At 40.1% G+C, this 27,334-nt stretch overlaps 2 protein-coding genes across 4 annotated transcripts in view; both read left to right on the top strand.

The window, feature by feature from the left end:
* KIF27 (kinesin family member 27) overlaps window positions 1–3,252 on the top strand; it is a 28,528-nt gene extending 25,276 nt beyond the window's left edge. For 2 of the 3 annotated variants that reach the window (XM_063129383.1, XM_063129381.1), the window contains exons 14-17: window positions 63–269; window positions 984–1,182; window positions 1,326–1,487; window positions 2,146–3,252. In XM_063129383.1, the coding sequence (XP_062985453.1) occupies window positions 63–269; window positions 984–1,182; window positions 1,326–1,487; window positions 2,146–2,579 (1,002 nt within the window). In that variant the 3' untranslated portion in view covers window positions 2,580–3,252. The remainder of the gene's footprint in view (window positions 1–62; window positions 270–983; window positions 1,183–1,325; window positions 1,488–2,145) is intronic. The other variant, XM_063129382.1, reaches the window with a different exon arrangement.
* A 4,192-nt stretch (window positions 3,253–7,444) lies between these two features.
* On the top strand, window positions 7,445–26,675 carry GKAP1 (G kinase anchoring protein 1). The gene is made up of 12 exons (XM_063129390.1): window positions 7,445–7,643; window positions 10,589–10,854; window positions 11,750–11,893; window positions 14,489–14,566; window positions 17,271–17,406; window positions 18,922–18,944; window positions 20,539–20,688; window positions 21,743–21,844; window positions 22,197–22,260; window positions 22,529–22,599; window positions 24,706–24,783; window positions 26,355–26,675. The coding sequence occupies exons 2-12, from the start codon at window positions 10,636–10,638 to the stop codon at window positions 26,400–26,402; spliced, it is 1,113 nt and encodes a 370-aa protein (XP_062985460.1). The 5' UTR covers window positions 7,445–7,643; window positions 10,589–10,635; the 3' UTR covers window positions 26,403–26,675.
* Window positions 26,676–27,334: the final 659 nt, after the last annotated feature.

The following is a 27,334-nucleotide window of genomic DNA, read 5'->3' as shown; positions in this document are numbered from 1 at the left end:
TTCATAAACTTTGGTAGCCTTCTGCTGAGCTATTACGATTTCATAATTTGTTTACTTTCCAGGAAGAACATGTTCTATTCCAACTTGAAGAAGGGATTGAAACCTTGGAAGTTGCCATTGCGTACAAGAATGAAAGTATCCAAAACCACCAGAACTCAGTCAGAGCCTCAACACAAATCCTCACACAGAGCGACGCCAATATGATGGGGAAATTGGTTTCCTTGTCTGCTACTGAGCTGCGAGCAATTCTCTTAAAGTATTTTAATAAGGTTTGTTGTCAAAACAATATACAGCAGAGAAAACTTTGTTGGTTCTTTTTCTTGGCACAAAATGGCTGTCTGGTGGTTTTTCTCATGCTAATTAGAGATGGTAAGATTGAATTGTAGAAAAATGTAATTCTGGACAGGGTGGATATGAAAGCACAAACATATTTTGACTAACTCCATTTTTAATTTATAATATAGCTATATGGTAAGTACATATAGCACAACTAAATCCTAACATTTTATTTCTGGTTATTATTTTTTGTAACTTTGAGAGCTGTGGAATCTGTAGTGATATTAATAAAAAGTACCATAATTTCCTAATGTGCTTGGTTTAGATGATTCTATTGACACTCAGCTCTGGTATATGGCATTAAGGTGACTTGACAGTGGGACTTATAAACTGTGAAGGATGCAGTTTATTGCAGCTTTCCTTGCTGATAGCATGCCAAAGACTGGCTTTTTTCATTTTTGTAATACCCTATTTCTTCAATTCTAAGACGCACTTCCCCCCCCCATATAAACATCTCTAAAAATGGGGTGCGTCTTAGAATCGCAGGTGTGTCTTAGGGTTTTTTCTTTCTGTTGGTGGTACTGAAATTAGTGTGCGTCTTACAATCGATGGCGTCTTACAGTCGAAGAAATACGGTATTTTGAGGTGTGAAATACCTAGTTAGGAGCACTTTGATTTAACAAAACAAAAGACTATTTCTTTTTTAGGTTGTCAGCCTCCGTGAGACTGAACGTAAATTGCAACTGCAGGCTGAAGAACTTGGAATGAGGGTAATGGAACAAGAAAACATAGTGAGAGAACTTGAGTTGGCACTTGAGCATCTCATGCTGCAATGTGATAGGCGTCTGACTCTCCAGCAAAAAGAACATGAACAAAAGATGCAATTAATATTACTTCATTGCAAAGGTATTGGACTCTGGTGACTTTATAGTGGCATTTGGCTAACTACTGTGGGAAACAGGAGTTGGTCCACAACTCTGTTCCTGCTATATAGAATGAAACTAAAACAAAAGCAAGTTTGAACCTAAAATTAATTTGTCTTTAATTAGCAGAACAAGACGGTGAAAGTATTGCAGAAACTCTTACAACATATGAAGTTAAAGTCCAACAACTGGAAAGAGACCTGTTCTTCTATAAGAAAACTAGCCGAGAATCAAAGAAGAAGTTAAAGGAACTGCTTGGAGAATCAATACACCATCCTCTGACTCAAAGTAAATAGAAGTATTAGAACTATAAATTACACATAACTGAAATATAACTGTCTTTCAGGCTAATGGCAAAACTCTTATTAAGCATAATGTCGTTGGGTTGCACTGTGTTGTATTTAGACCCAATCAGTTCAGAAGTTATTTTAGATTACAGTTTTTTTGACACTACAGTAGTTTTTAAAGATCTGGTTAATCTTTAGCTTTCAAATGCATACATTTCCCCCCAGTGGATCCTAAGTTTCCATTAGCAGAAAAAGGGGGAGGCAGTGGTCAGATTTCCCTCAGTACCCACCTGGAGTATTCTCTGTGCAGTGGAAATACATGAAAATCTGTCCTTACCGCCCTGTTTTCCACTAGCAAAAGCTTCCACTGAATGTGAATGGAAGGTGCCCATCCATTTGCAGGAGGGTAACTCAGAATTCAAGCCACTATATTTTACCATTTCCTTTATTTCTTTATTTATTCATTCATTCATTCCTGTCAACACACTCAAGATACTTTATTTTAATAGAAGACAACTGAACCAACAGTGCAATTCTTAATGATATGTGCAGCACCATGTACATCGATGGTGCTATATAAATAAATAAATAATAATAATAATAATAATAATAGATACTTATCTCAAAGTACCTAAGCCAACTGCTTTATTTCTTTTTAGGTTATTGTTCTACTGAAAGGATACTGATCCAAGAAGAACCAAGTACCACATCAGAAGAACTCAGGACATCCAAGTCAACAGGGAAATTAAAAGAAACAAACCACTCAGCAGATGGTTTAGGAGTGCAGGGGGGAAAAAACAAATTTGAAGAAGCTGCAGAAATGGGATCCAATATATCTGATAGTCTGGAAGAGCAAGCTGGGAATTTACGGCAGCCTGCAAAATCTCAATCACAAGCATTCTGTCATTCTCAGGCAAGAGAGACTGTGACCCTGCTTCAAGGAATAACCCCAGTAAAACTTTCTCGCAAAGAATTACGTCATATCCCTGCTTCTGAGCTTTCATCAAGGCGCTCAGGCCTTACAGTTGGTATAAATTCTGCTCCTGCAGACTCCATTGAAATACCTAGAAAATCTAATGACTATAAGATATAATTAATCCTGTAATATTTTGAAAGTAAGCACACAGTCTCTAATATTTCTAATTTATTTCATAATGTTCATATGAATTACTTCTAGCTGCTGTGCCTCACTGTAGGGCACTTATTGTGTTCATATAGAAATCTATGCCTTATTGGCACAGTAATGTTGTGAAGGGCAGAGACCAAATGAATTTTTGTGCTTAAAGAATTAAATTAAAATGCTTATACTCCTTACTTTTTTTTAGAATTAGCATGGCTTTTTATGCCATGTCTTCTTATCTCCTTACTGCAAAGATTCTTAGGGCTGGTTCACACAATACATTTGTCTGCATAAGCAATCCTGACCATACCTGAGGGAATATTCATGAGAACAAATGTAATGTATAAAACTGAGCAATCACAGTTATAGCTGGATAGTGCAGCTGCAAAAACAAACAAAAACGACGCACCATATTACAGGAAGTCCTGCTGACTGTATCTGTATTTGGTCATGTTTACACAGTGTAGATGTCTGCTTAAACATGTAGGTAGAGACAATCCGGAGTGCCCACATGGACAAATAAATATTGTGTGAACTGGCCCATTGTAAGGTCTCCATAGAGACAGCAGCAATAATTGGTTTCTGAATCCTCATCAGTCTAGCCATATTTATGTTGAAGTTTATTAACAAAGCACTATTTGACTCTGGTCCTGACCGAGGCCTTAAAGTGTAAATCATCTTTCTGAGGAAGAAGTTAGTATAGTTTAATAAAAAAGAAACTTCCTTGCTAAAACTCTTATTTAAAACAAATATCCTGTTATGTCCCAATCACATACAAACTTCATTAATAACTGACGGTTATGAAGTGACTTTGAGACTGCTGAGGAATGTCACTGGAACTGGCTTTTTTTATGGAAAGCCTTTTCTGCCGATGTATTCCAAGGTAACTATCAGAATAAGTAAGATTTTTATTCCTACAGGTAAATTACTCTGCTCTAGTGCTAATTCACTCATCATTTACGTAGATGTGGCTGTACTGAAACGATTTGGTAAATTGCCCCATAAGAGCAATAAAACCTACTCTATATATACCAAAGTAAGCCACACAATTATAGATTAGAATACTACTTGGTAAACTAATCCTGGTGCAGAAGTAACATTTACAGCATGTTTAAGGGAACAGACATGCAGGTTCATGTAGTCTCTTCACTGTCTTTCCCCCCACAGATGTGTGCACAAAACATACCACTCACAGATTGTCTTCTTCTACCCAGATATATCATTACATGTGACCATTATTAGTTAAAATGAACCCAGAGACACTTCTAACCTATTTCACCATACCTTCGATTCTGAATTGACCTTCTATGAACAGGGTTCATTCTGTTCAGGGAAGGAGCCTCCATTGGGGAAAATGATTGTCAATTTCTGCCTTCAGTTCCTGAAAGCACTTCCCACACAGTGTCCCAAATGGTCCCTCAACTCCCCAGAGCAGATTTTGAAGGGACTGCAGGAAGAATTGGTAAAAAATGTTGCTCTCTCCTTATAGCAGCAGGAGCATCTTGTGAACAGAATCCTCCTTTTGGGAACTTAGGACCAATGTATTTTTAAGTTTAAAAATAGAGAATAATTTAGTTTACAGCCAGAATTGCAGAAGTACTTCTGGAATACATTTTGTAAAAGAAACATTAAATATTACTTTAAAACCCAAATTATCTGTAGAAGGGGCAGTTTCCTGACATATTGTTACTAGTGATGTTTGAGACTCTAAGCAATAGTGGCTGAGGCTCATTTTCTTAATTACATTTGTTTGTTGCCTATTTCTCTGTTGTATCATGTTGTGAATGGCTGTGGTCTGATGTTGAAATGGTTCACTCTTAGCATTACATTTTTTATTCAGAAACCTCTACAACCTAAATGCCAACACCATAAAACACAAAATTGAAATACAGTAAATGTGTTTCTTAATGTGCGTGCACTTTTAATGCTTTTGTATACTTAAAAGGAAAAATCCTGTGTTGGTAGATTTTTATGGGGAATATGGCTTTCCATTAAGGGCCATTTGGAACCATTTAAGTCGGCTACAAAAAAAACCAGTGCTTTAGCAATGTTAAAAAGCCCTAGTCTGGAAACAACCATAGTTACAGCTTGTTTTAGAATGCTTCCAGACAGATGGGTCCTTCTGCTAACTGTCAGAATGCATTATGTAGCTACTCAGTCTTTTTTCTTCTTAAGGTTTTCTAGTAAGAAAAAAAGGCTGGAGAAGTGGTAGAAAAACATGGGAGGATTACGAGTCTGGACACCCCTAAAATTCCATGAATGAGACATAGAGATGGCACAAAAGCCTTGTCTGGGAACACCCTTATAAAACCTGCACAAAAGCTGCTTTATCATTGTTGTACTCTTACAATCCTGATGCTGCCATTGCCATGTTTTCCCCTCCAGTTTTTACTGTTATAGGACTGAAACTGCTGAGAAAGTATCAGAGTAACTTATCAGCAGCCTAAGATTGTATGGATATTGGAGTTGTGCCAGGACTTGCCACTATAGTAGGTAACTAGCATTTTTATCATGTTTACTCTAGTGTTTACTGTGTAAAAACACCCAAAATATAAAAAGAGTAGAGTCTAAGGAAGGGATAAACATGAACCAGAGATATTTTTTTTGTATTACATCCTCAAAGGCTGCAGAGACATACCATTAAAATATAGTTTCCAGCTGGTATTTTTTTTAACCATGAAGTACACCCATCTTCCTGCTCCCACAACAGAAATGAAAGAGGTACATACTAACAAAATTGAATGCTGATCCATTAATCAGTCTTTGTTCCCCTTTACCATATCTCTGGAAGACTATTTATTCATTCCCTGCTCTTAAAAAATAACAAAGTTGCAGAATTGCTTTGAAACAGGAAGGATGGCCAGTTCACAACTTTGTAAATGCAAGCCAATCAGCTGGCTTTCCCTGTGAGTTTGCAGAATTGTTTTTTCCTTGGCTTGAAGAGAAAATGGTTGATTTGAACATACTGCAATGAATCTGAAGTAGTCCTACTGCTCAACTATTATGCCTACATGCACCCTAATGTAAAGTTTTTCATTTATTTATTACTTTTCTAATCCACACAATAACTATTTTTGTGAATCACTCAGAGCTTGGGCCATTGGGCTCTATAAAAAGGTAATAAATAAAATAAAATGTTATGAATATTTTCCCAAGCAATATCTACTAATATTCTAAAATCACACTCTTTCCCTAAAGGACATTAGCCTACCCTATGGTTTATTTTCCAAACACCTGGACAGCCAATACCGGTTAAGACAATAAAGTTGAATGAAGTGATGGTTACATTCACAATCCCAGTCACAATTAAACATGTCTAAGTCTCTGCAGAGGCCACCAGTGAGGGAGGAAGCAGCAGCCAGGCACCTCTCCACCGTGCCTGGGTCCAGCTCCAGCTGAGAGCCCCCTCCCTCCTGCTGTCAACTGTAACTGCTGAACTTTCCAACTAAGATTGTAGTGCCTGAATTTGCTTTCCCCCCCCCCCCTCCTCCCTCCCAATCCCCTTTCCTTTTGTGTTATGTCTTTTAGATTGTAAGCCTGCGGGCAGGGCCTGTCAAGAAATACTTTTGTAAGCCGCCATGAGAGCCTTTTTTGGCTGAATGGTGGCATAAAAATCCTTAAATAAATAAAATAAATAAATAAATCCAATGATTTTAACAAAGGGTGTAAGTTTTCAAATCAAAATAAATTTGCAACCAATGGGCTTAACTGTGCCTAAGAACACATAGAATTGGGCTGAGACTGCAATCTGGACCTTTGGATCGGTAAATTAGGCTGCAAATTTAGCAATGTTTAAAATAAATCCCATAAAACAAGGTTGCTTTAGGTAAGTCAGATTTTCCCAGCTGTAAAGGAGGCTAGAGTTTGTCTGAAGCGACTTTATTTAACATAACTTGTATATTGCCTTTCTACAATGCAGCTAACACCAAAAATGTTGTATAAAATACATTAAGATAACATGAACAATTGCTAACATTAACAGCACAAATGTATGCCAAAACAGAAAACTCTTTTGCTCTTTTTTAACAACTAGAAGTGTGGTGCCATCAGGTTTTGTAGGACAGAGTATGTCCTAATTTGATGCCACCACCAAGAGGATGTCAAGCCCACCTCAACCTAGGTATGGCTCCTGGCATAGGGCCACTTGCCAATGCTTCCTCGCCCCCTTCTATTAACTGTTTGGCATTATTATTCCTATTTATATTACTGAGCTTCAGGTTTAAAGAGAAAAATATCAAAATGTAAAGTATTTTGATAACGCTCGCCTCCCAAATACCATAATAAAGCCGATACAGTGTAGAGCTCCAAGTCATTCGTCGCCGGCTATTTCTTCCACTCTTTGAACAGCAGCAAAATTGCAATCAGTGACGCATGGTGGGGTGGGTGGGGACTCCCTATAAGACCAGCAGCACAACGGGCATATTTAAAAGTCCAAAAGGGGCAACCAGAAAGAGCTGAGCAAGTAGAAAAGTGGCGAAGCGTTTGGCACCAGGTGTCCTTGAACGCCCGAGGAGTTTCCCAAGGTAGGTGAAAGAAAGAAAGAACAAGACGCTGCCTCCGAATTGCCCCGGTTCACCACCTTCAGCTTTTCCAGCGCGACCAAGTGGTTTCTTTATAAGCATTCGTGTGAACAGAGGAATTCGGGCGGGCCGTCTGCGTCCACGTCGGACGTGAAACCCTGCCTCGCCTCGGCCGTGCGCCCGCGGGAGAGGTCTCGCCCGCTACGTCACAAACCCGCTGTGTTGCGCATGCCTCGCCTGCCCTCCCTCGTTCCGTTCCTCCCTGGTCCTGTTACAGCGAAGCGACCCAAGACATAAACAAACTCCGCGGGCGAGCGCGCTCGTCTCCGGAGCTCTCGCGCCTCATTTCCTCCCCGCCTCCCGTCGACTGCGTGCTGCCGTCGCCGCGCGAGCTCCTTTACGCCCGCAACGTCCCGAACCGTTTACTGGACGCCGGCAGCTGCCACTCGGTAGCCGCCCCCTGAGGCCGCAGCCGTCGTCCTCTCCTCTACCCACCTGGGAGCGACTCGGAAAGGCGGTGAGGCCCCTTGTTTCTCCCCCCCCCTTCCCCCGCATCCCATATCCGCTGCCCTTTTCCTTCCCTTTCCTCGTGAACTAAAGAGAAAGGAATGCGGGGGCGCGAAATGTTGGGGGTTGGCGCAGCTTCGGCGGGGGGAGGGCGCGGAGGGGAGACAAGCGGGTGGTGAGCAAAATGCGCGTTCGCGCGCTGGCCTTCGGCCTCGTTGCGCTCCTAGCAATGCCCTGGAGCAAGGCGGCCGCGTTAGCTCGTAAGCTTGCTGCGTGGCCGCAGGTGCCGCATCCTCGCCTTTCCTAGCCTAGGCTTAATTAAGACTTCAGCCGTAATACACGAACCGCTCCGGGGTAGGCAAGCCGTGCGTTTGCTTTTCTTTAAAGATACAGCAGCAGAAATAACAACAAACTATCTTGGGGCTCAAGTGACATCCTGGGAGCCATGCTGCTCAAATAAGGAAAAGGCCCCGCTTGATCTATTTGCTGCCAGTAGAGCAATCTTTGGTGTCATGTTAGCTTTTAGCATTGTGATGATGATGTCGATGTCGTTAAGTGGGGAGTTAGGTGTACGTTCCCCTCCAGCAGAACTTCAAAGTAGTTAGTTTGGCTAGGTTGTAAAGGTTCTCCTGTTAGTAAATGATAAAAATCTGCACAGTTACTGGTATCAGTATGTACTTTTGTTAACAAAGCTGACAAAAATGACAGCTATTTAAGCAGATTAAAAAAAAAAAAAGCTTCGGTTCTTCAGTGGCTTATTTGAGTAATAGAGTGATTTCCCATCACTTTGTGTTATGAAACAATTTAAAGAAGCTTTTATTCCTTTATCAAAATATAAATGGGAATTGTAAACAGTGTACCAGAAATGTGCTATAGAATGAGTTTGTTTTCATAATTTAAATATGCATATTGGTATGTTACACTTATATACAATTAAAATAATGCTTACTTTCATATGTTTACTCTTTTGATATTGTGTTTTAGTCCAACTACAATATTTTCCTGAAGATAAGTTATAGTATCACAGAAGATAAACATTTATTCCTTATTCTTTTTCTTTTTTTAAAGTAAGCATTGTTTGTCTTAAATACATGTCTTAAAGCAAAAATGAAAGATATTTGAGTCTCCTTTATGGAGATTCCAGAAAACAAAAAATAATACCTCATTTCACTACCATGCATTAGGGGCTTAGATAAATTCCTGGAGGTGAAGGCTATCAATGGCTAGTAGTCCTGATCGCTGTGTGCTGCCTCCAGAAGCAGAAGCCATAAAGCTTTGCACACCAGTAGCTGGGGAATGTGGGTGGGAGGGTACTGTTGCACTCATGTCCTGCTTGTCGGTTTCCCATTGACATGGTTGGCCATTGTGTGAACAGAATGCTGGACTAGATTGACCTCTGGTCTGATCCAGAATGGCTCTTTTTATATTCATTTTTAGAAAACATACTTACATGTGATACTTGTGCTGCAGACTTTGGTCCATAGTAGTCTTTTAGATGGTAGCATTTGGGCCTTCGTGCATCTGAAAAATGAAACACTTTCCTCTTATAATATGGAGGAATATCTCATCCCACCTGTATCAGTCTGGGAAGTGTGTGAAAGGCATAAATACTTGTTATTGAATTCTTCAAAAAGTAGGGAAGATGTTTCATGTTCATCCACTTCTTCATAGAAAAGATCTACGAGATCCTCTTTCAACCTTGGAGTTGCCATCACTCTCAGTGGTGCAGCAACTTGCATTATAAGCATTCCACATGAGACTGTTCTGTAGTTAAACTTCAGTGAAATAATACAAGCTTTGTTTTTTAAAATATGTTTCTGTGATGATGAGAGTACTTCCACAGATTCCTAATCATAGTCCTTAAAAGCTCATGACACTTTAGTATAATAGCCTTGTTAATCTGACTATGAAGACTGCATTCTTATGTGTGTCAGTGTTTTCAAATGACCAATGGGTTTCCCTTTTACAGTTCCTAAGAAAACAAAAGCTGTTCTCTTGGTAATTGTTTCTATTAATGATATTTCTATCATATTAGGGCACCTAATTCAGAAGCTTATGATCATCCAATGCCTTTGCAATCCATTGCCTTTGCCACTCTTCACCCCCCTGTCCTCCCACCCTACATTTTTTGCTACATGGTTTTTTTTGCCCATTTAGCTGGGGTACTTCAGAGGGGGAGGGGAGGTGGCTGGAGAAGCCTCAGGATAACTTGTATCGTGGGCTCTCCAGTCTCCCCTCATCCCGAAATGCCCCTTTCTCCGAAGTTGAGTTTCCAACCTCAGAGAGCAGCTGACTGTGAAGGGGAGGGGGTTTGGAGTTTCAATTCCCCCTCTGTGGTCAGAAGAATGCTGTCTAGAGGCCATAGGATTGATCATTCCCTTCAAAAGTCTAATGAGCAGCATGTTCAGAGCGGAAGAACTGTAGTTGCTAAGCACTTACTTGTGTATTAATTTTATCATAATTCTTTAATTTAGACGCCTCCTATCTATGGCAAATACAGCCAAGGCTACTGCAAGAACTGTAATAAAAACAGCAAATAAAAATAATTAAAGCTCCCCATTACTTATGCATTTCGATTTTCTTATAGAAATCCCTCCTTTGTCTTTTGAGTACGTTCCCTAGGGTAGTTTCCAAAACAAGGGGACTACTTCTGGACTTGTTGATTTGGGGAACATTTGTAGTAGCCTCAAAGTGTAATGCACCTAGAACTTTCCAGAATGTGTTACTTCTTGCCTACACAACTGCCCAGACTGAAAATCTATCAAAGCTGATCTTATATGTTACAGGCAAAGTAATATTTAAAATGTGGCAGCTTTGTTCATGAAGTCTTTGGGTCAAATTATATAAACCTTCTGTAGCAGGTCAAAACAGGTGTAATTGTAATGTACCAGTACTCTTATAGCAAAATAGAGGATTCTCTCAGCCCTAGCCTTACTTTCTTTTATGTTTTTCTAGGAAAACTTTGAATCACAGGTCTGTTTCCAGACACCTCCAACATTAAAATGGCCTCTGCAGTAATTAGTTCAGTTCCTACTACAGCATCTAGATTTGCTCTTTTGCAAGTTGATAGTGGTAGTGGATCCGATTCAGAATCTGGAAAGGGAAGAAGTGGTCGGAGTGGTGGAAAGTCCCAAACGTCAGGCAGCAAGTCAACCACAAATGAGAAGAAAAAAGAAAAGAGGAGGAAAAAGAAGGAGCAGCAACAGAGTGAAGCAAATGAGGTGAAGTTGTCGGTTATGTTTCAATCATACGTTGTGCCATATATTCATATGCATACAGGAGAAAAGCCAAACAATGAAAGATGCAATAAACAACTATATTTGAGATGTTAAGGATTCTAGCAGGCATTGGAAGGGACATTGTTAGGACAGGGTGCAAACCTTGCTCACAAAACTCCTTAAAATACATCAAAAGATCTGTAAATGCTGGTGGCAGACACAGTACATAAATGAAAATGAGTCACAGGCCATACTAACACAAAAGACAAGACACATAAAAGTGAGACCTTGGGCTTGCTAATATAAAAGACGAGACAAGGGAAAAAGTAGAGGGGGAAGATCAGTTTGTCAATACCAGAATAATCAGTGAGTTGTAAAGTGACATTTGTACAATTGGGGAGAGGCTGATCTTCCCTTGCTGGTATTTTTGTTTATATAGAAGTGGAGCAACCACCCAGAGGGGCTTATTCCTCCGGCTTGCAGCAGAACCCAGAGTGTCTTTTCCCTTACTTCTGCAGTCACAGGGCAACTAATGTGTATTTACTGAATGTTGGGCTGAAAGCTGTTTGTGATTAGTATTATTGTTGACTCTTGCTTTTTTTTTTATTCAATGGAATTTTTATGATGTTTTATGGTTATACACTTATAATGATTCTATATTGTGAAGTTATATATTAGAAGCCACCTGGAGAAGGTTTGACCCCAGAAGTTGACATATAAATTATTTAAATAAATAATCTAGCTACTTTAGACCAAAAATATTATATCCTCATTTTTTAAATAAAACAAATCATCAGAATAATATAAGTCCATTTAAAAAGAACCTATACAATGGTTTCAGTATGTCACAGTGTTTTATATCTTATCACTAATTTCTTTTCATGATTGTTTTTTATAGCTCAGAAATCTCGCTTTTAAAAAGATTCCTCAGAAAACATCCCATGGAGCTTGCTTGTCTCAGCAGGAGCAAGCATTAAATAATTCAGCACGGAAAGACTCTCAGGAAGAGAACTGGCAAGAGTGGAGACAAAGAGATGAACAGGTACTTTATCCAATAGTTTTCCTTTGAATTCTAAATCTTACAGTAGGCATGCTTGATTATTCATTGTAAGAGCTGTACCAGTTCTATATACATTATGATATGCAGGTATCCAGGCCTGGTTTGCACAACATAACAGTGCAATATGTACTCAGAAGTAAGTAATTGAGTTCACTGGGAAGAGCCAGAAGTGGGAGGAAGCTCCCGCATGAGGTGGCAGGGAGTGGAAAGAGTGGTGAATCCATGCCACCGTTTCTTCGTGCCTCCGCCAGGGAGGCTCACCTGGTTGTCTTGGGCAAGGCAAGCTTCAGTACAGCAAGGCAAGGGTTAACAGCCCTTGCTGATGCAGTTCTTCGGCATTAAGTGGAAGGAAGTAGGTGCAGCACCTCCCACTTCCAATCCTGCCAGCCAGCTGGCTTACTTAACAGGACACGTCCTCCCCCATCCCAGCGCACTGCCTCTGTAAGGTCTTTCTGCCCTCAGGAGCTGCGCAGGCACTGTGTGGATCCTAGAGGCAGAAAGACCTAACAGAGGCAGTGCGCTGGTAACGCAGGTGTGCATGTCCACACTTTGAAAAATAAGTTGCCTGGTGGCGGACAGGGTCACGAGGCGAGGCATGGCAAGGTGCCTGGGCAACTGAGTGGTTGCTGCTGCTTGGACGCGCATGGGAGGAGGTGGAGGAGGCTGTGGGGGAGGGGATTGCAGGAGGGGGCAGAGGGGAGGGACCCGTGGGGGTGCGGCAGGTCCCCTGCGCTTCAGGTGGCGACCTGTCTTGCGCTGGGCCTGTCATTGGGGCATATTCCCATGTAAGTAGGTATAGGATTGCAGCCTAAGGGTTCAGACCTATGCATGCTTACCTGAAATATGCCCTGCTACATATAGTAAAACTTAATACTGCACATTAGGCTATAACTGAAATCAGTCCTGAGCATATTTACTCAGAAAGAACTCCATTTAGTTCATTGAGACTTACTCCCTAGTCATGGTGTTTAGGAATAGGCAGTAGGAATGAAAGACCAAAATGTGCACAGAGAAAGGAACAAAATCAACAAATACAAGCAAATTTGGTTCCTTTCCAAGATAACTCCCCCTTTTGTCTCTTGCTTTCAGTTTTTTTTTTTGGGGGGGGGGAATTCCCCTTCTTCTCCACCCTCCCACTTCCTGCTTTATAGCTAGAAATACTAAGGCTACACTCTTATACTTGCATATCTGGAAGTAAGCTCAGTTGAAGTCAATGAGACTTACTTCTGAACAGGCATGTATAGGGCTTCTGTAGTTCTGGATGGAAGTAGGCATGGAGAGTGGCAGCATGATCAATTTGGAAAACAAAATTTAACTTAAGATATGCATAATGAAAACATTGTCACAACTTCTGAAAATTAGACAAGATATGTGGTATGGCAGCATATTTTATTTGTAAATATTTTATTGTTAAACCAATAAGCAGTTAACAATAAAGATAATTTCAACCAGGATCGAAGTCTTAACAAGCAGATGTAAGTCTCCCCAGCACCCCTATACATCCCCCCACTATTCCATCTTTACTCCAAAGAGCCCAAGGTGGCATTTTAGCATCACAACAACCCCGCGAGATACCGGTAGGTTAGTCTGGGAGTCAGTGCCTGGCCTAAATCACCCAGCAAGCTTCATGGCTGAGTGGGGATGAGATTTGGAGAGGGGGGGGGGATTCAATCTACCAGAATTGTTTATTCTGGTGGTGGAAGGACACCATTGGATACAACACTGTAGTTTGCCAAAATATTACTTATAAAGCCAAAAGTTTACAAGTACTTCAAGTGTAGAGATGTAAAATTTCTGGATATGTTGAAGCCATGAAAAAAAGCACCTGTTTTCCCCCCAAAAAAGAAACAGAAATTTTGGGGGAAATGGAAAAATAAGGAAACACTCTTTACGGATCTAAAGTCATTTTGTTGCTTTAGGACAGCTTTGCCCAACCTGGTGTCTTCCAGATATTTTGGACTTCAGGTAGCATCAGTCTTAGGCAACATGGCCAATAGTCAGGAAAGCTGGGTGTTTAGTCTAAAAATACAATGTAGTCCTCCTACAATCTAGTCCATTGTAGAAGGGCACCAGGTTGGGGTATTATTATTATTATTATTATTATTATTATTATTGCTTACCCGCCTCTCCATTTGTATCGAGGCGGGAATAACAATAAGTATAAAATACATACAACTGATTGAAAACATAGTAGACATTATTAAATCATCCTAAAAACATCTTGGTTATTTTTAGTCATTCCCTCTTCAACATTTTATAGAGATCTTGATTATTTTTACCACCTCACTTTGCAGTACAGTGCAAGGAAGGTGGATAATAATCTTGACTGCACCTGCACCAAAGCACACCTCAGAAATAATCTTCTGATAAGGGTATGCGTTTAAATAATTTCCAGTGAGTAGCCATCTTAGTTGATTGCATCAAAAACAACAAAGAGTTGTGTGGCACTTGAAAGACTAACACATTTTTCCTAGCATAAACTGGCATATAGTTCACAAAGGTTTATGCCAGAATAAATGTGTTAGTTTTTAAGGTGCTACCCATTACAAAATCTACTTTTCTGTTTTGTTTCTTCAGTTAACTTCTGAAATGTTTGAAGCAGATCTTGAAAAGGCTTTACTTCTAAGCAAACTGGAATATGAAGAACACAAAAAGGTATTTCTGCTTTCAATATGATTAAAATAAAGTGTTTATTCCATTTCTTGGATCGCCTACAGGATCAAATACTTTGTTAACCTACGGGAAATATGTAGTAGTTGCATGTTTTCTTATTGTTTGCGATTTTTCCAATGTAAGAAAGGGTAACACTTGGACAACACTTTGGTGGGAACTCCACCCCATGGACTGAGTGGTGTGGACTTTAAAGCATCATAGTAAAAGTTGTATGTGGGGTGGAGTTCACCTGGTCCGTTCGCTCTCTTCCACCCCCTCCGCCCTCTTCACCGAATGGTGGTGCTGCTTCCTGCTTACCATATTGGGGCACAGCCATTCCATGGGGAGGGGAGGGGAGGGGCGGAGTGGGGAGAGAGGAAAAAGATGTGATACACCTGTCGTCCTAGCAACAAGCAGCGGCAGCGCACTTTCCTGGAGAATGGATCCATCCGCTGAAGGAAGAAGACGATGGCCTCAGTGGATGGATCCATTTTGCAGTGAGGTGTTGCCGCTTGTTGCTAGGGTGACAGTGTAGTGCATCTGTCACCGCTGCAGCCATCGCCATAGGGAGAAAGAGGGTGCCTGGATCACTCCTCGGAGGAAAAACAATCTATCCGCCCCTTCCTCCTTTCATTGCAGCTAAAGCAATCTGCAGCAGGACAGACTCAGTAAGGACTCCCCACTGCAGGGTGCTGCTGAAAGGACGGCAGGAGTTTCTCTCAGCTTGGCAATAAACATTACGCCACAGGAAATCTCCCCCCCCCCCTGGTGTCGCGATCTATTTAGAGATTGGGTTGAGGGGATGGATGCTCTTCTTCCATGCCCACGACCCGATCTCCAAATAGGTTGCGGCACAGGTGATTTCGCCCATCTAGCAGGGGCACCTTGGAGAGGAAGAGAAGGAGGCTGGGGCGGCCATAGGAAACAATGTAACACAGTCACCCCAGTCTCCTCCCTACCCCCAGCAACACCCCCTTTACCCGCCTCCACACTCCTTTTTCTTTGTGCAGAAAGGTAGTCGGCACTGTTGTCTCCACGGTTTCCTGCCTCTGAGCCTGGGGGCAGGAAACTAAACAATCCTTTGTCCCCCCCCAGACACTGTCCCTCCATCTTTATCATAGTAAAATACCTAAGACCTTCAGTTTTAGTACAACTGATTAGACAATGCTTGTATCGATTAATCAACAAAGGTTCATCGCAAATATATGATTTCATATAAACAACCTGATCCTAAATGCATTTACTTAGAATTTAGTGGAACTGACTTAAGTGTTTAAGATCTCATTTAAACTGAATAACACCAAGGCTGCGTTCACACATAAAGGTAAATCAGGATTGCTGGCTAATTCTGCTTTACTGTGAATAAGCAGCATACTGGTGCACACAGTCTTTTCGCTTCTCCCACTAGTGCAAGTGGTTAAAAAACAAGAGGTGACGACTTCCAGTTGTGTCCTAACCCAGGATATGTAAGCCAATATCAAACTTTGGTTTGTCCCTGGCTAGTGATCCTGAGTTGTTTGGGACCAACAAACCAGGAACTTGGGTTTGGATGAAGCTATCACTTTCTGGTTTGTGTATTTACTTATACTTGCAGGAGGGAAAACCCACCCTGTTTCTGGTTGAACCTGCCAGTGCTGAGGCAAAGGACCTTGTTTTTGAAAGACTTCTTTTCCTTTCTACCTCCCAACTCCCAGGGTGGGTTGGGCTTTCTACTACGTAATGTGTGCTTTAAGGAAAAGACACTTGACAGCACATCACTCTTCCACATGGATTCCAACATTCTAGCACTATTATCTCCTCAGAGGAGGAAAAAGTCACAGGTGCCATGCGGAAGCTCAGCTCTCAGGCTGTAGAAGGGAAGAGAAAGCAGACTCCACACAGCAAAAGCTGCTATTCTTCAGCGGGCTGCTGCTGTTCCCAGTGATGGAAAGGAATAGCCAGACAGTGCCTTGAAGCTGGTAGTGCGACTTGCTGAGCCAGCATAAAATGCACTTGGACATGGGTCAGAGACATTTGGAAGTGGGGTGAAGCACTAAAAGAGGGGGTACAAGTCCTCCATTTTGCCAGACCCCCACCTCTACAGTTTTGGATAGAGAACCCATCCATCCAGGCCTGCAAAAATGGATTAGATGGTCTATCGTAGAGGAGCTAGGACCTTTGTCTTCTCCTACCTCAGTCCTAGAAGATCAGTGGTTCCTCTTGGAGATGGGGAGGTTCCAGGGGCATAATAGGGTAATTTTCCTATCATTTGAAATAGGCTGTCTGCCTCTCACCTGGTCCCTCCCTCCCCCAATTCTTGTCTGCTGGGGAAACAAAAGAGCAGGAAGAATGACTAAGCTGCTTCTGATCATAAAGCTCTTCTCCACCCCACCCCCCTCAGAAGCCTAAACATGCTTCAACAGGTAACAGGGCAGAAATATTATGTGCTCTTCAATGAAGAGGGCTCCAAACAAATGCATTTCTGCCACTTCTAATGCCTCTCCTGTTCCTTCAAACTGGGAGGGAGAAGGAGAAGCCTTGTTTTGCTTTCTTCTGAGCAGGCTTAAAATGGTAATCACATTTGGCCCCACCCACTCTGCCTCTGGCTCCACCCATAGACAGAATGTGGCCCAGAGAACTTTTCTATTTTGCAGTTTGCCTTTGGGGTTGAAAATGGTTCCCCGCCTTTTCTGTAAGGTTAGACAGATATATTTTCATTCCTTTACAGGAATATGAAAATGTTGAAAATGCTTCTCCTCCATCAAAGGCTGCACACAAAAAAGAAAAAAGAAAAAATCAGCAGGGAAAAGACAAACCTCTCACTGTGTCTTTGAAAGACTTTCAGTCTGATTCCATCATCATAGGTATGTGTTTTGTTGTCTTAAACTGGTGTAGTGGAGCCAGGGCTTCCAGAGACTGTCATCTGCTACATCCCACCTCAGAATTCCGTTTCCTCTGAACTTAGCTGCAATCTTCACAGTAGCTGGGGGGAAATAAATTTTCCTGGGAACAGTATATTGTTCCTCTTGTAATGCAAAGTATTTGAGGGTGGCTTGGTTTTAAATGGCCAATTGGGATCCATTTCCTTTACAAAAAGACTTCCTCCTGGTAGAAATGAGAACTGCTTAGAACTAGCTTGTTGATATGGATCAACATAACTGCATGATTTTTTAAATTCTCATTGAGGCTTTGGCTATAGAGGACTGTCATGACAAATACCTGCATTTCAAAATTTACCACTACACCATTGACTCAAATGTTTCTGTGAACTATTAGATCTGTTCAAAGGAGTCACAAAATGTAAATATTTGTCAGGTTGGGGAAACACAAGTCTTCGCCTGTGTTGAAATAAATAGTGTGAATTATGATAGAGGTAGCAAAGGACAGATTGTCCTGATACGAGTTCTAGAACATCTGTCCCCCAGCAGAGGTTAACTACCAGGACAATCAAGGCAGTTTCTGTTATAAATCCAGACCAAAACCAGATTAGAAAACATTTAAATCAGTTTCATTCAGCTTAGGGGATCTTTTATAATAAAAGAGAATGTCTGCCTGTCCATCAGTGCCATAGTGCTAAGATCATGAAAGTTGGGATACATGTTAAGGGAACTTTAGGGATGTGCATCTTGAGAATATTAATTAAATGCATTAATTAATTTTAATTAGTTAAATGTATCCATGTGTTTGAAACCTGTAGTGATATCTTCAGCCACTAGAGGCAGACTTCCCTAACCAACACATAACTTTGCTGTCATAGAACATAAGAAACTGCTTTATACCGAGTCAGACCATTGATCCTTCTAATCCAGTATTGTCACACTGACAGGCAGCAAAGGCTCTCCAGGATTTCAGGCAGGAGTTTTTCCAGCCCTACCTGGAGATGCCATGGATTGAACCTGGGAACTTCGGTATGCAAAGCAGGTGCTCTACCATTGCACCCCTTCCTCCATGCAGTCTAAAGCCAGCAGAGATCAGTAGTAGGCCTAGAGACTGTGTTATATGTCTGCTCTCTCCCCCTCCTCAGTGTGGGACACCCCCCTCTCAGTGGAGTGGAGTCGACAGACCTTTTCTTCAGGAGGCTATAGGGATGCATCCTGACGGGATGTTTCTAGGGGTGGCTTTACTCAGACAGGGCAGGTGGTATAGAAATGTAATAAATAAATAAATATGCCCTGTTCTGGTAGCTGTATAAGTTTGCTTGAAGGCTTTGCTGTATTGAACTAAGGGCTATTCTAACTCATGCAGTGCTAGGTTTGTTCAATAGTGTTTTATAATCTAGACTGTATAGCACTGAACTAGTCTGGCATTATCAGTTGCATTATTTTTCTTCACAAATTAAGCAATTACATTTAATCTGTAATTATATTTTCATGTTTTAGATCACCTTCCCAAAAAGCAGGAGGTAAGTGCCTGATTAAGCAATAAATATGAGGGAATTCTTTAGATTAGATATCACAGATGGTTATTCTCACCATCGAGGTTGCTGCCGTTATTTCTTGTTAAATTTATGCGTCCCTTCCCACTGCAAAAAGCAGTCTCGAAGTGACTCACAAACCACACCATGCACAAATTTAGAAATCCATAATTAATATAATAGATTGCTTACCTTTTATTTCAAAATGGTTACTTAAATTGTTGTTGAGCAAATAAACTTTTGAGGCAAGTATTGTTGAATACTATACTCTGTTCTAGATAAATTACATGAATGCATACATGTGGTTCTGTTGGGATAACTTAGAGAGGCATGAATTGCAGAAAGCCCAAGATGTTATTAACTGTATTGGAAACAATTGATTTGTGCTATTAAATTATAAAATGACAGCAACATAAGTTTTTTTAAAAAGAATTAACTTTCTATGAATATTTACTATGGCTGCACTAAATTTCCTCCTGTATACATTTCCGTGGAGAATAGTCTGCTCTTCAACATGGTCCCTCACAAATACAGTTAGCTCTCTTTCTTTGGCTTTTGTCTTGTGTGTGCTCATTTTTTTTTCTTTTTTGGTTCAGCTACCATTTCTTTTTCCTTTCTTTTGGGGCTTCTTTCTGAATGATCCAAGGTAATCAGGGCCCATACAGGGAATGTGATGGTCACAGCACTACATAGCCAGTCAAAGTTGACTATGTGATGACATCGCTGAGGGCACTAAGCTTTTGCAGTGTCCTCACTCTGAATGGTTGTAGGCACATTGCTAAGGTAACAACTTCTAGGCTTGCTGTGCTGAGAGGGCAGATGATGAATCATTGTAGCAAGACAGAGAGTGTCACCTGGCTGACTCTGCAACGGATAGTCACATTTTCTGTTTTATCGTACTGTAAAATCAAAGTATCAAACCATTAATTACACCTAATCATTATGAAAGTAGGGGCTGGTTTGGACACCAAGTGCTGGCTTGGACATAATACTTATAGTACACTGTTACGTCTCCCAGGCTCACTCATTCACACCCTCCTCCAGTGCAGCCATACGGAGTTCAAAAGCTTTTCCTTCTGTTTTCAATTAACTGTGTTGTCTAAATCCAACAAGACTGCGTTTAATCTTAACTTTGGTTTATGCCAAACAAGCCAACTTGGCCATCGGTTCTGAAGCTGATTTGTTTTAACAGATCTTAGTTAAGATTAATCACAGTTCAGTGTTTAGAAAAACCCCCAATTAACTTGGTTAATCAAAAATGTGGAGGCTTCCAGTCTCCTCCCAGCTCCTGTTGTGTACGTGGGGCTGGGGGAAATGCATGAGTGAGTCTTGCTATGACTTGTTTGTGTAACACTAAACTGTGATTTAGCATTTTGTTCAAGTACAAATAACAGCTTTCTGATTCATGTATTTATCATAGCCAATTGTAGGGAAGGTGGTGTTTCTTATTTAGATTTGATCAAGGGATGGAAACATCTCATTATGAAGAAATATTTCTGCTTTAAATTTCATACACAGTCCATAGAACAATTATTTAGCTTTTGAATTGCTTTTCTGGAGATTAATAATAGTTTCTTAATAGGAATCAAGCTCCTCACATATTCCCTTACGTGATGATGAGTTCTTCAATAGACTGGAAGATGATGTGCATAAAATACTTATTAGAGAAAAAAGAAGAGAGCATATTACAGACAATGGAACGGATAACAGTACATCTCATGACCACACACAGGTATGTTAAGTAGAAGTTTTTAAATGCATATTTTATCTGATTAACTTGAAGTATGCAGCTGAATTAGAGGAGATAATATTGGGTAGCAACAATGTCTTAATCTGAGAAGTGTCTTGCAAGGGAACTATGTAACTTTTAAGTATTGTGGATCAGTTTGCTTGTTTTTCTTCTTCCTTCCTCATCCCTTTTTCTTTTGTGTTGTATCTGCGGGCAGGGACTGCCCTATTTGCATTGACTATATGTAAGCCACTCTGGGAACCTCTTTAGCTGAAGAGCACACTAAAATGCATTAAATAATAAGGCAAGGTAATAGCTAGTTTGTCATTTCACAAAAGTTAAAGAGTCCACAGATAGAAATGGTGTACAATGCTATGTGATCTGCAGAGTTCTTTTGCACTTTTCTGTTTGGTCTTAAACTCTATGGCCAGCTTGCTTGTGTGCACTGTGATTTCTGTGTCCCTGTTCACATACCATGAAAACAGGTTACTTTTTGAAGCTGTTTCAGGGACAGCTTACTACAAATTACAACAAATTATGTCTTGGACTAATTATTTATGAACTGTAACAGCTTAATGAGAATTTTTTCTTGAATAATGAAAGATCTGAATGTTGATGTTCCAGTTTCCACCGAATGATTTGTTTAGGGTGTTAACTGAACCAGGGATTTACAAGCCAGGATTGCAAACCAGGGTTTGGTTAAGTCAAAATCCCTAGTTAAAATGTCATGCTTAAAAACCCCTAATTCCTGGTTTCTTTAGCAGTCGTACTAGTGGGGGTGGGCAGAAAGTGAGAGTGAGCAGACTGCATGATAGTGGACGCAGGCATATCATTCATTGTGAACATGGCCAATATGTCATAACACATTTCTGTTGTGGTTCTGAAGTACAAAATGTTTAGATAGCCAGCAGTTTCAAGTGTCCCTATGTATATTTTTACATTTGAAAAGATTTTGAGCTATCAGTAGTTCATATTTCTTAATTATTCAACTGTATGTGAGACAAACATTCTTAATTTACATATTTATTTATTTATTTATTTATTTTCAAATCTGAAGGATTTTTTCCTGAAAGATGGAAGAATAGAGAGACTAAAACTGGAACTTGAAAAGAAAGATGCAGAAATCCAGCAGTTGAAGAGTGTAATCACTCAGTGGGAGGTATGTAATTAGTTTCTTTAAGTAGTACATACACTATTAATTCGAACTAAAACTTAAGTTGAAAAGATGCTTTATGTTGGATTTTTCAAAACACAGTTTCCCAAAGTTATTCCACTAATAATTATATTTTGTCTCTATTGATAAGAGAGGGCCAGTATTATACTATGTTTTAATTTTCTCCCATAGATTAGATTTAGGCTGTGTTACTAAACACAATTACTAGGAAGTAAGACCCACAGAACCCAGTGGGACTTACTTCTAGTAGACATGAATAGGACTGTTGTGCACAATGTTGAAATAAAGTTGGCTAAATATACACCATTGTATTTATTGGATTTAAAACAATATTTAGGCAAAGTATAAGGAAGTAAAAGCACGAAATGCACAGCTGTTGAAAATGCTACAGGAAGGTGAAAGTAAGTACTATTTTGTGTCTTTTTAAATATTAAGATTCTTTTAAAACCTGCTACATTCATTAAATCCATCTACAAGCAGTTTGGGAAATATTAAGACAAAATTCGTTTGTTTTGCCTTTACTTTATATCAGGCCTATACATACTGTGTCCCCTCAAGCTGAATGCAGTCCACCAACCATGTATTGTGGCCTGCCAAGGGGTTGATAAATTCCCCAACCCATTTTTAAGGTATAGTTAGGCTAATCTTTTCTTTGTTTTAACATTCTAGTGAAAGATAAAGCCGAAATACTACTTCAGGTTGATGAATCTCAGAGTATTAAGAACGAGCTGACTTTACAGGTAAAGAGTTCTGTAACTTTAAAAACAATGGTTTGGGATCAAAAAGTCAGAATAAACACATTGGAAGAACTGTGAGTGATTTTTTTAAAGGAAGCAGGGCTTTCCCATTGCCTCCTTCCTCTGCAGCCACTCAAAAGCAGCTCTTGAGATCCAGGGGGTCCTCAAGAATATGGGATGGAATGTGGTGTGGGATCCTGCAACTGGAGGAGATAAATCCATGGAAATTGCCCCCTTTTATACTAGCAGAAAGTTCTTGCGTTCATATTAGCAGCCCTTAGAATCCAACCCATTGTGTATAAAGGCAAATTGCTTGTTTTATTTTGTTTTAATTAAAATCTTTTTACCCTACCTTTTCATCTGTGGGGTCCATCAGTCCTAAAAACACTCATAATTGGCAAAATAGAAGCAGTAACACTAAAAATCATTTCCAGTTTCATGTAGATGTTAAATAGCATGGGGAACTAGATGGACCTGAGCAAAAGTCCCCAGCAGCACCTTTTGGGGCCTACCTGTCAGAAAGAATTGGAATCATTGTAAAACAATGCCTTTGAGTTCTAAGCAAGCAAGTATACCAGTAGTCTCCAGACTTTTTATTTATTTAGAATATTTTTAGATTGTCCCTCCACTCAATGAGTGCTCAAGGTGATATACAATAGGCTACCTAGCAGATTTAGAATTTTATGAGTGTTGTGGGTGCTCTCACAAAATGGCTGCCGTTGTGGGTGTGGCCAGTCACAAACTACCCATTTCCCAGAAGGCAGACTGCTAAGGCAAAAAAGAAAAAATAATTCATCAAGGAATCCAAATATAAGGCATAAAGGGGGGCTCAGCTCCAAAACAAGACCATTCTTTTGAACCCTGTTTTCTGCTCCGATACCCACTTCAGAGAAGGCAAATTGATGAGGCTCAGAGATAGGTAAATTTACGGGGAAAAAACTGAGTACAAGGCAGAGGTAGTGTGTGTACCACAAATGCCGAATCATATATTTTCTCCTACAAATGCACAACAAAATACCAATTTCACAGAAGGCAAACTGGTGACGCTTAGAGAAACTCTTTCTCTCGCTCTCTCTTTCTATCTCAATACAAGGGTTGACATTGTTGTATTCCTCTTTTGAATTTCACAGGTGCATCTGGTTGATGTTCTTGGAGACAAAATGTTTTGCTAACTGGGCATTTAGACTGGGTTCGGATGATTGCATAGGCAGAAGAAGCCATCATGGCTTTCCCCTCTGGCCCCACTCACGTTGCATGTATGACTGCTATTTGCATAATCCCCATAATGCAGTGCAGGTTGGCTTTGTACCCATCCTACAACCCACATTGTGCAGTAGAGGTTATAGGGTGGGTACAAAGCCACCCATGCCATGTGCTGGATTTGGAGAATACGCCAACCTATGCTGCATCACGGGAGATTATGTGAATGGCAGGGGCAGGGGAAGAAGCCACAATGGCTTCTTTTCTTACCGTGAACATCTGAACACACCCTTAGACTCATCTAACCAGCTGATTTTCATCTTCAGTTTTTATGTGCAGTTTCTGAATACCATTTAACTTCTGCTCAACAATCTTCCATAGCTAAAATCTCATATCTTTCTCTATTAGATGTCTTCTATTTCTTGTATTTAGCAAAATGTTTAGGATTATTGTTATATGTGAGCAATGGTTAGTATTAAATCTGTATCTGAAATTATCAAAAATATTTAGAAAACAACAGCTGATTCTCTTTAGAAACATTCTGCAGGACCCAGTTCTTTTCTAATACTTCAGTTTTCTGAGAACAGCATTTGCCATACACAGCCATTGAATCCTTTTAGAAGGAAATCTAGCTAAAATTTACTTCTCTTTGCAGCAGGTACCTCATCTTTTTCCAATAATTGTCAAAATATTATGATAACCTGTACTATGTGTGACAGCAGCATCACATCACTTTCATGAACAGTTATCTCACTAACCAGTGTTTTTGAGACTAATCTAATATGCAAAAACAACACATGTCGAATATATTTTTCATTAATGCTGTAATGTGACATGTAACTTCATTCTCTTTAAAATGTCACTTCTATTTAAGATTTGAGCTTTTTTTCTTTTTCTTTTTTTTTTTAGGTTACTAGTCTTCATGCTGCATTGGAACAAGAAAGATCTAAAGTGAAATTACTGCAAGCAGAGTTAACAAAATATCAGGTAATGTAAGATAATTAAGTAAAAAATATTGGCTTAAATTCTAGGATAAGTGATTAACAGAAGGAAAATTTCCCCTTTCCACTCCCCTGAAAAGCCTCACTGAAGGGTTAGGCCCTTCTCCTAAGACAGTTGTCTTCAACTGGTCCAGATGGCTCTGCTGCATCTTGCGACCCACTTTTGGATCATATCCCACCAGTTTAGGCCACGTTTAGGCCACTGTACTAAACAGCATGGGTTGGAGTATGGGAGTTGCTTGGGGTAGTGGGAATCTCCCAAAATCAGGTGAAATTTTACTTCCATGAAGTTCCTTAGGATCTGTTGATCTTTTTATTTCTGCTCTCTGCCCACTCAGGGACCTTTGTGTTTCAGCCAAGGCAAGAAACAGTCTTGAGTTTCCCCCCAGAATGCTATGTTATCTGTACCTCTTACCAGTAGCTCATTCAGTCTGCAATCACCATTTTGGAACTGAGTTTATACTGCACACTTCATGGCCATAAGGTCTGGCCCAAGTTTTGAACTTTTCTGTTTCTTTCCTCCATCCCTTGCCTCTTAAACCACCTAACCAGATGAAGAGTTCTGGAGAACATGAAGGCTTATATACGCTTTTAAGGCAGTCTATAAATATTTCCTCTAGGTCGACTGTGAGAATGTTGTTTAGAACTTACTTGGATGGCTTTTGGCTTTGCATCTCATAGCTATACGGATTATTTTTCTAACTGTCTGAACTGAGCCAGTATCTGCAATTTTTGGCAATTCCCACTTCCCCCTTCTTCTTCTTCTTCTTCTTCTTCTTCTTCTTCTTATTATTATTATTATTATTATTATTATTATTTGCATTTTTATACTGCCCAACAGCTGAAGCTCCCTGGGCGGTTCACAAAAACTAAAACCATTCAAAGTATAAAACAAACAGTATAAAAACATAATATAAAATACACATTAAAAATTACTTTAAAACATACCATACATGATTAAAACATCTTTAAAACATTAAAACATCTTTAAAACATCTGCCTTTGGATGGTCCCCCAATCCTCCAGAGCAGATGTGGGGAAGACAGGAAGGCAGGGGAATCACCAAAAAATGCCCCTTCCTGTTCAGTTGGCAGAGGGATATAAGTTGGATACCACCAAAGAACTAGAGAACAAATTAAGTGTGTTTCCCAGCATCATGCTCAGGGTTCCACAGGTTCACTCACTTACTTACTAGTAGTGATCTCCTCCTCCATCTGGTGTGTGTCCCTGCTTCCCCCCACCCCCCAAAAAAAAAACTTGCAGGAAGAGAATTTCAAGCAGAGCAAAGATGGGGTGATTCCTTTCCTTTTTCCTTCCTACAAAAGCCCGCCTTGCTTCTGCTTTGTCCAAAATCCCTGTGGAAAATAAGAGAATCTATCAATTCTTTCAAGGAGTGGCTTCTATTCCTTTGCAGTGGGCTTTTCTGGGAGATACTAGCAATATAAAGGTGCATTCTGCAAAAGCCTGGCTTATGGGGAAAAACTCTGGTAATTTTTTTCTGTTTATACGTAAATCTTTCATAACAGGTTTGTTTTTCTTTTTACTTCTCTTTTGCAGGGTGGAAGAAAAGGGAAAAGAAATTCAGAGTCTGACCAGTGCAGGTGATCACACTTGTACCAAATTTAAAGCAAAAATAATAATATCTTTATATTCAGGGGTTTTGCAGACATGTATATTTGTACTACTGCTTAACTATGCAGTTTTTGGGGGTTGGGAGTAAAGTTTAATTAACTAACAATCTGAATATTCAATCTATTGCACTTCTAGTGTAAAGAAGAGAAGCTGGAAACTAATATTACAGTGACACTCAAACCTTGTTTGTGCTAATACTACATCTAGTTTTTCATCAGTCAATAAAACTTTTTGTCATTTTTATGACCCTGGTGTGTGTAATTTCAGTAAGGTTAAAAACAATCAGAGGAGGCTGTCAACATGCTTTTATAACCATTTTCATTCTTTTTTGTAGCCTCTGCATTTTCACATGTCCACCAAATGGTGAATGCTTGCCTTGTCAAGGCTGATATTGAAGAAGACCTATTGTTGATGTCAGTTCAGGTTTTGGTTATCATAGTGGGGGCACAAAGTGCAAGCTGTCCCTAGAAGCTTGATGACAAAATCCTTAGAGGAGAAATAGAATTGCTCTCTCCCTTGCTGACATCAGTGCAGTTCCCATTTGTTCTTTATATTTTTTGTAAAGTACTTGGTTCTAGCCATTTTTACTTGTGTCATTTCCCCCTGCAATGGAACTTATTCCCAGGTAAAAAATTGCATAAGATTACAGTTGGGACTAGCTTAGATCATGCCACTACTGTGTTCAGTTGGGCTCTCATGCGCTCCAGGCAGATAAGTTAAAGGCACAATTAAAATATTTGATAAAAAGCTAATTTTTCTATGAGTTTCCCTAACAGATACCCTATTTCTTTGATTCTAAGACACACTTTCCCCCCCATATAAACATCTCTAAAAATGGGGTGCGTCTTAGAATCACAGGTGTGTCTTAGGGTTGTTTTTTTCTGTTGGTGGTACTGAAATTAGTG

Source organism: Elgaria multicarinata, chromosome 6 (genome assembly GCF_023053635.1).
Source record: "Elgaria multicarinata webbii isolate HBS135686 ecotype San Diego chromosome 6, rElgMul1.1.pri, whole genome shotgun sequence".
NCBI classification, from domain to species: Eukaryota; Metazoa; Chordata; class Lepidosauria; order Squamata; family Anguidae; genus Elgaria; species Elgaria multicarinata.
This window is presented reverse-complemented; position numbering and strand designations above follow the sequence as displayed.

Excerpts from the sequence above, each read along its gene's own strand:
- GKAP1 (XM_063129390.1), top strand. The coding sequence starts at position 10,636 with ATGGCCTCTGCAGTAATTAGTTCAGTTCCTACTACAGCATCTAGATTT. Across the intron at positions 11,894-14,488 it reads GGAGACAAAGAGATGAACAG|TTAACTTCTGAAATGTTTGA; the intron begins GTACTTTATCCA and ends TTGTTTCTTCAG. Across the intron at positions 14,567-17,270 it reads AATATGAAGAACACAAAAAG|GAATATGAAAATGTTGAAAA; the intron begins GTATTTCTGCTT and ends ATTCCTTTACAG.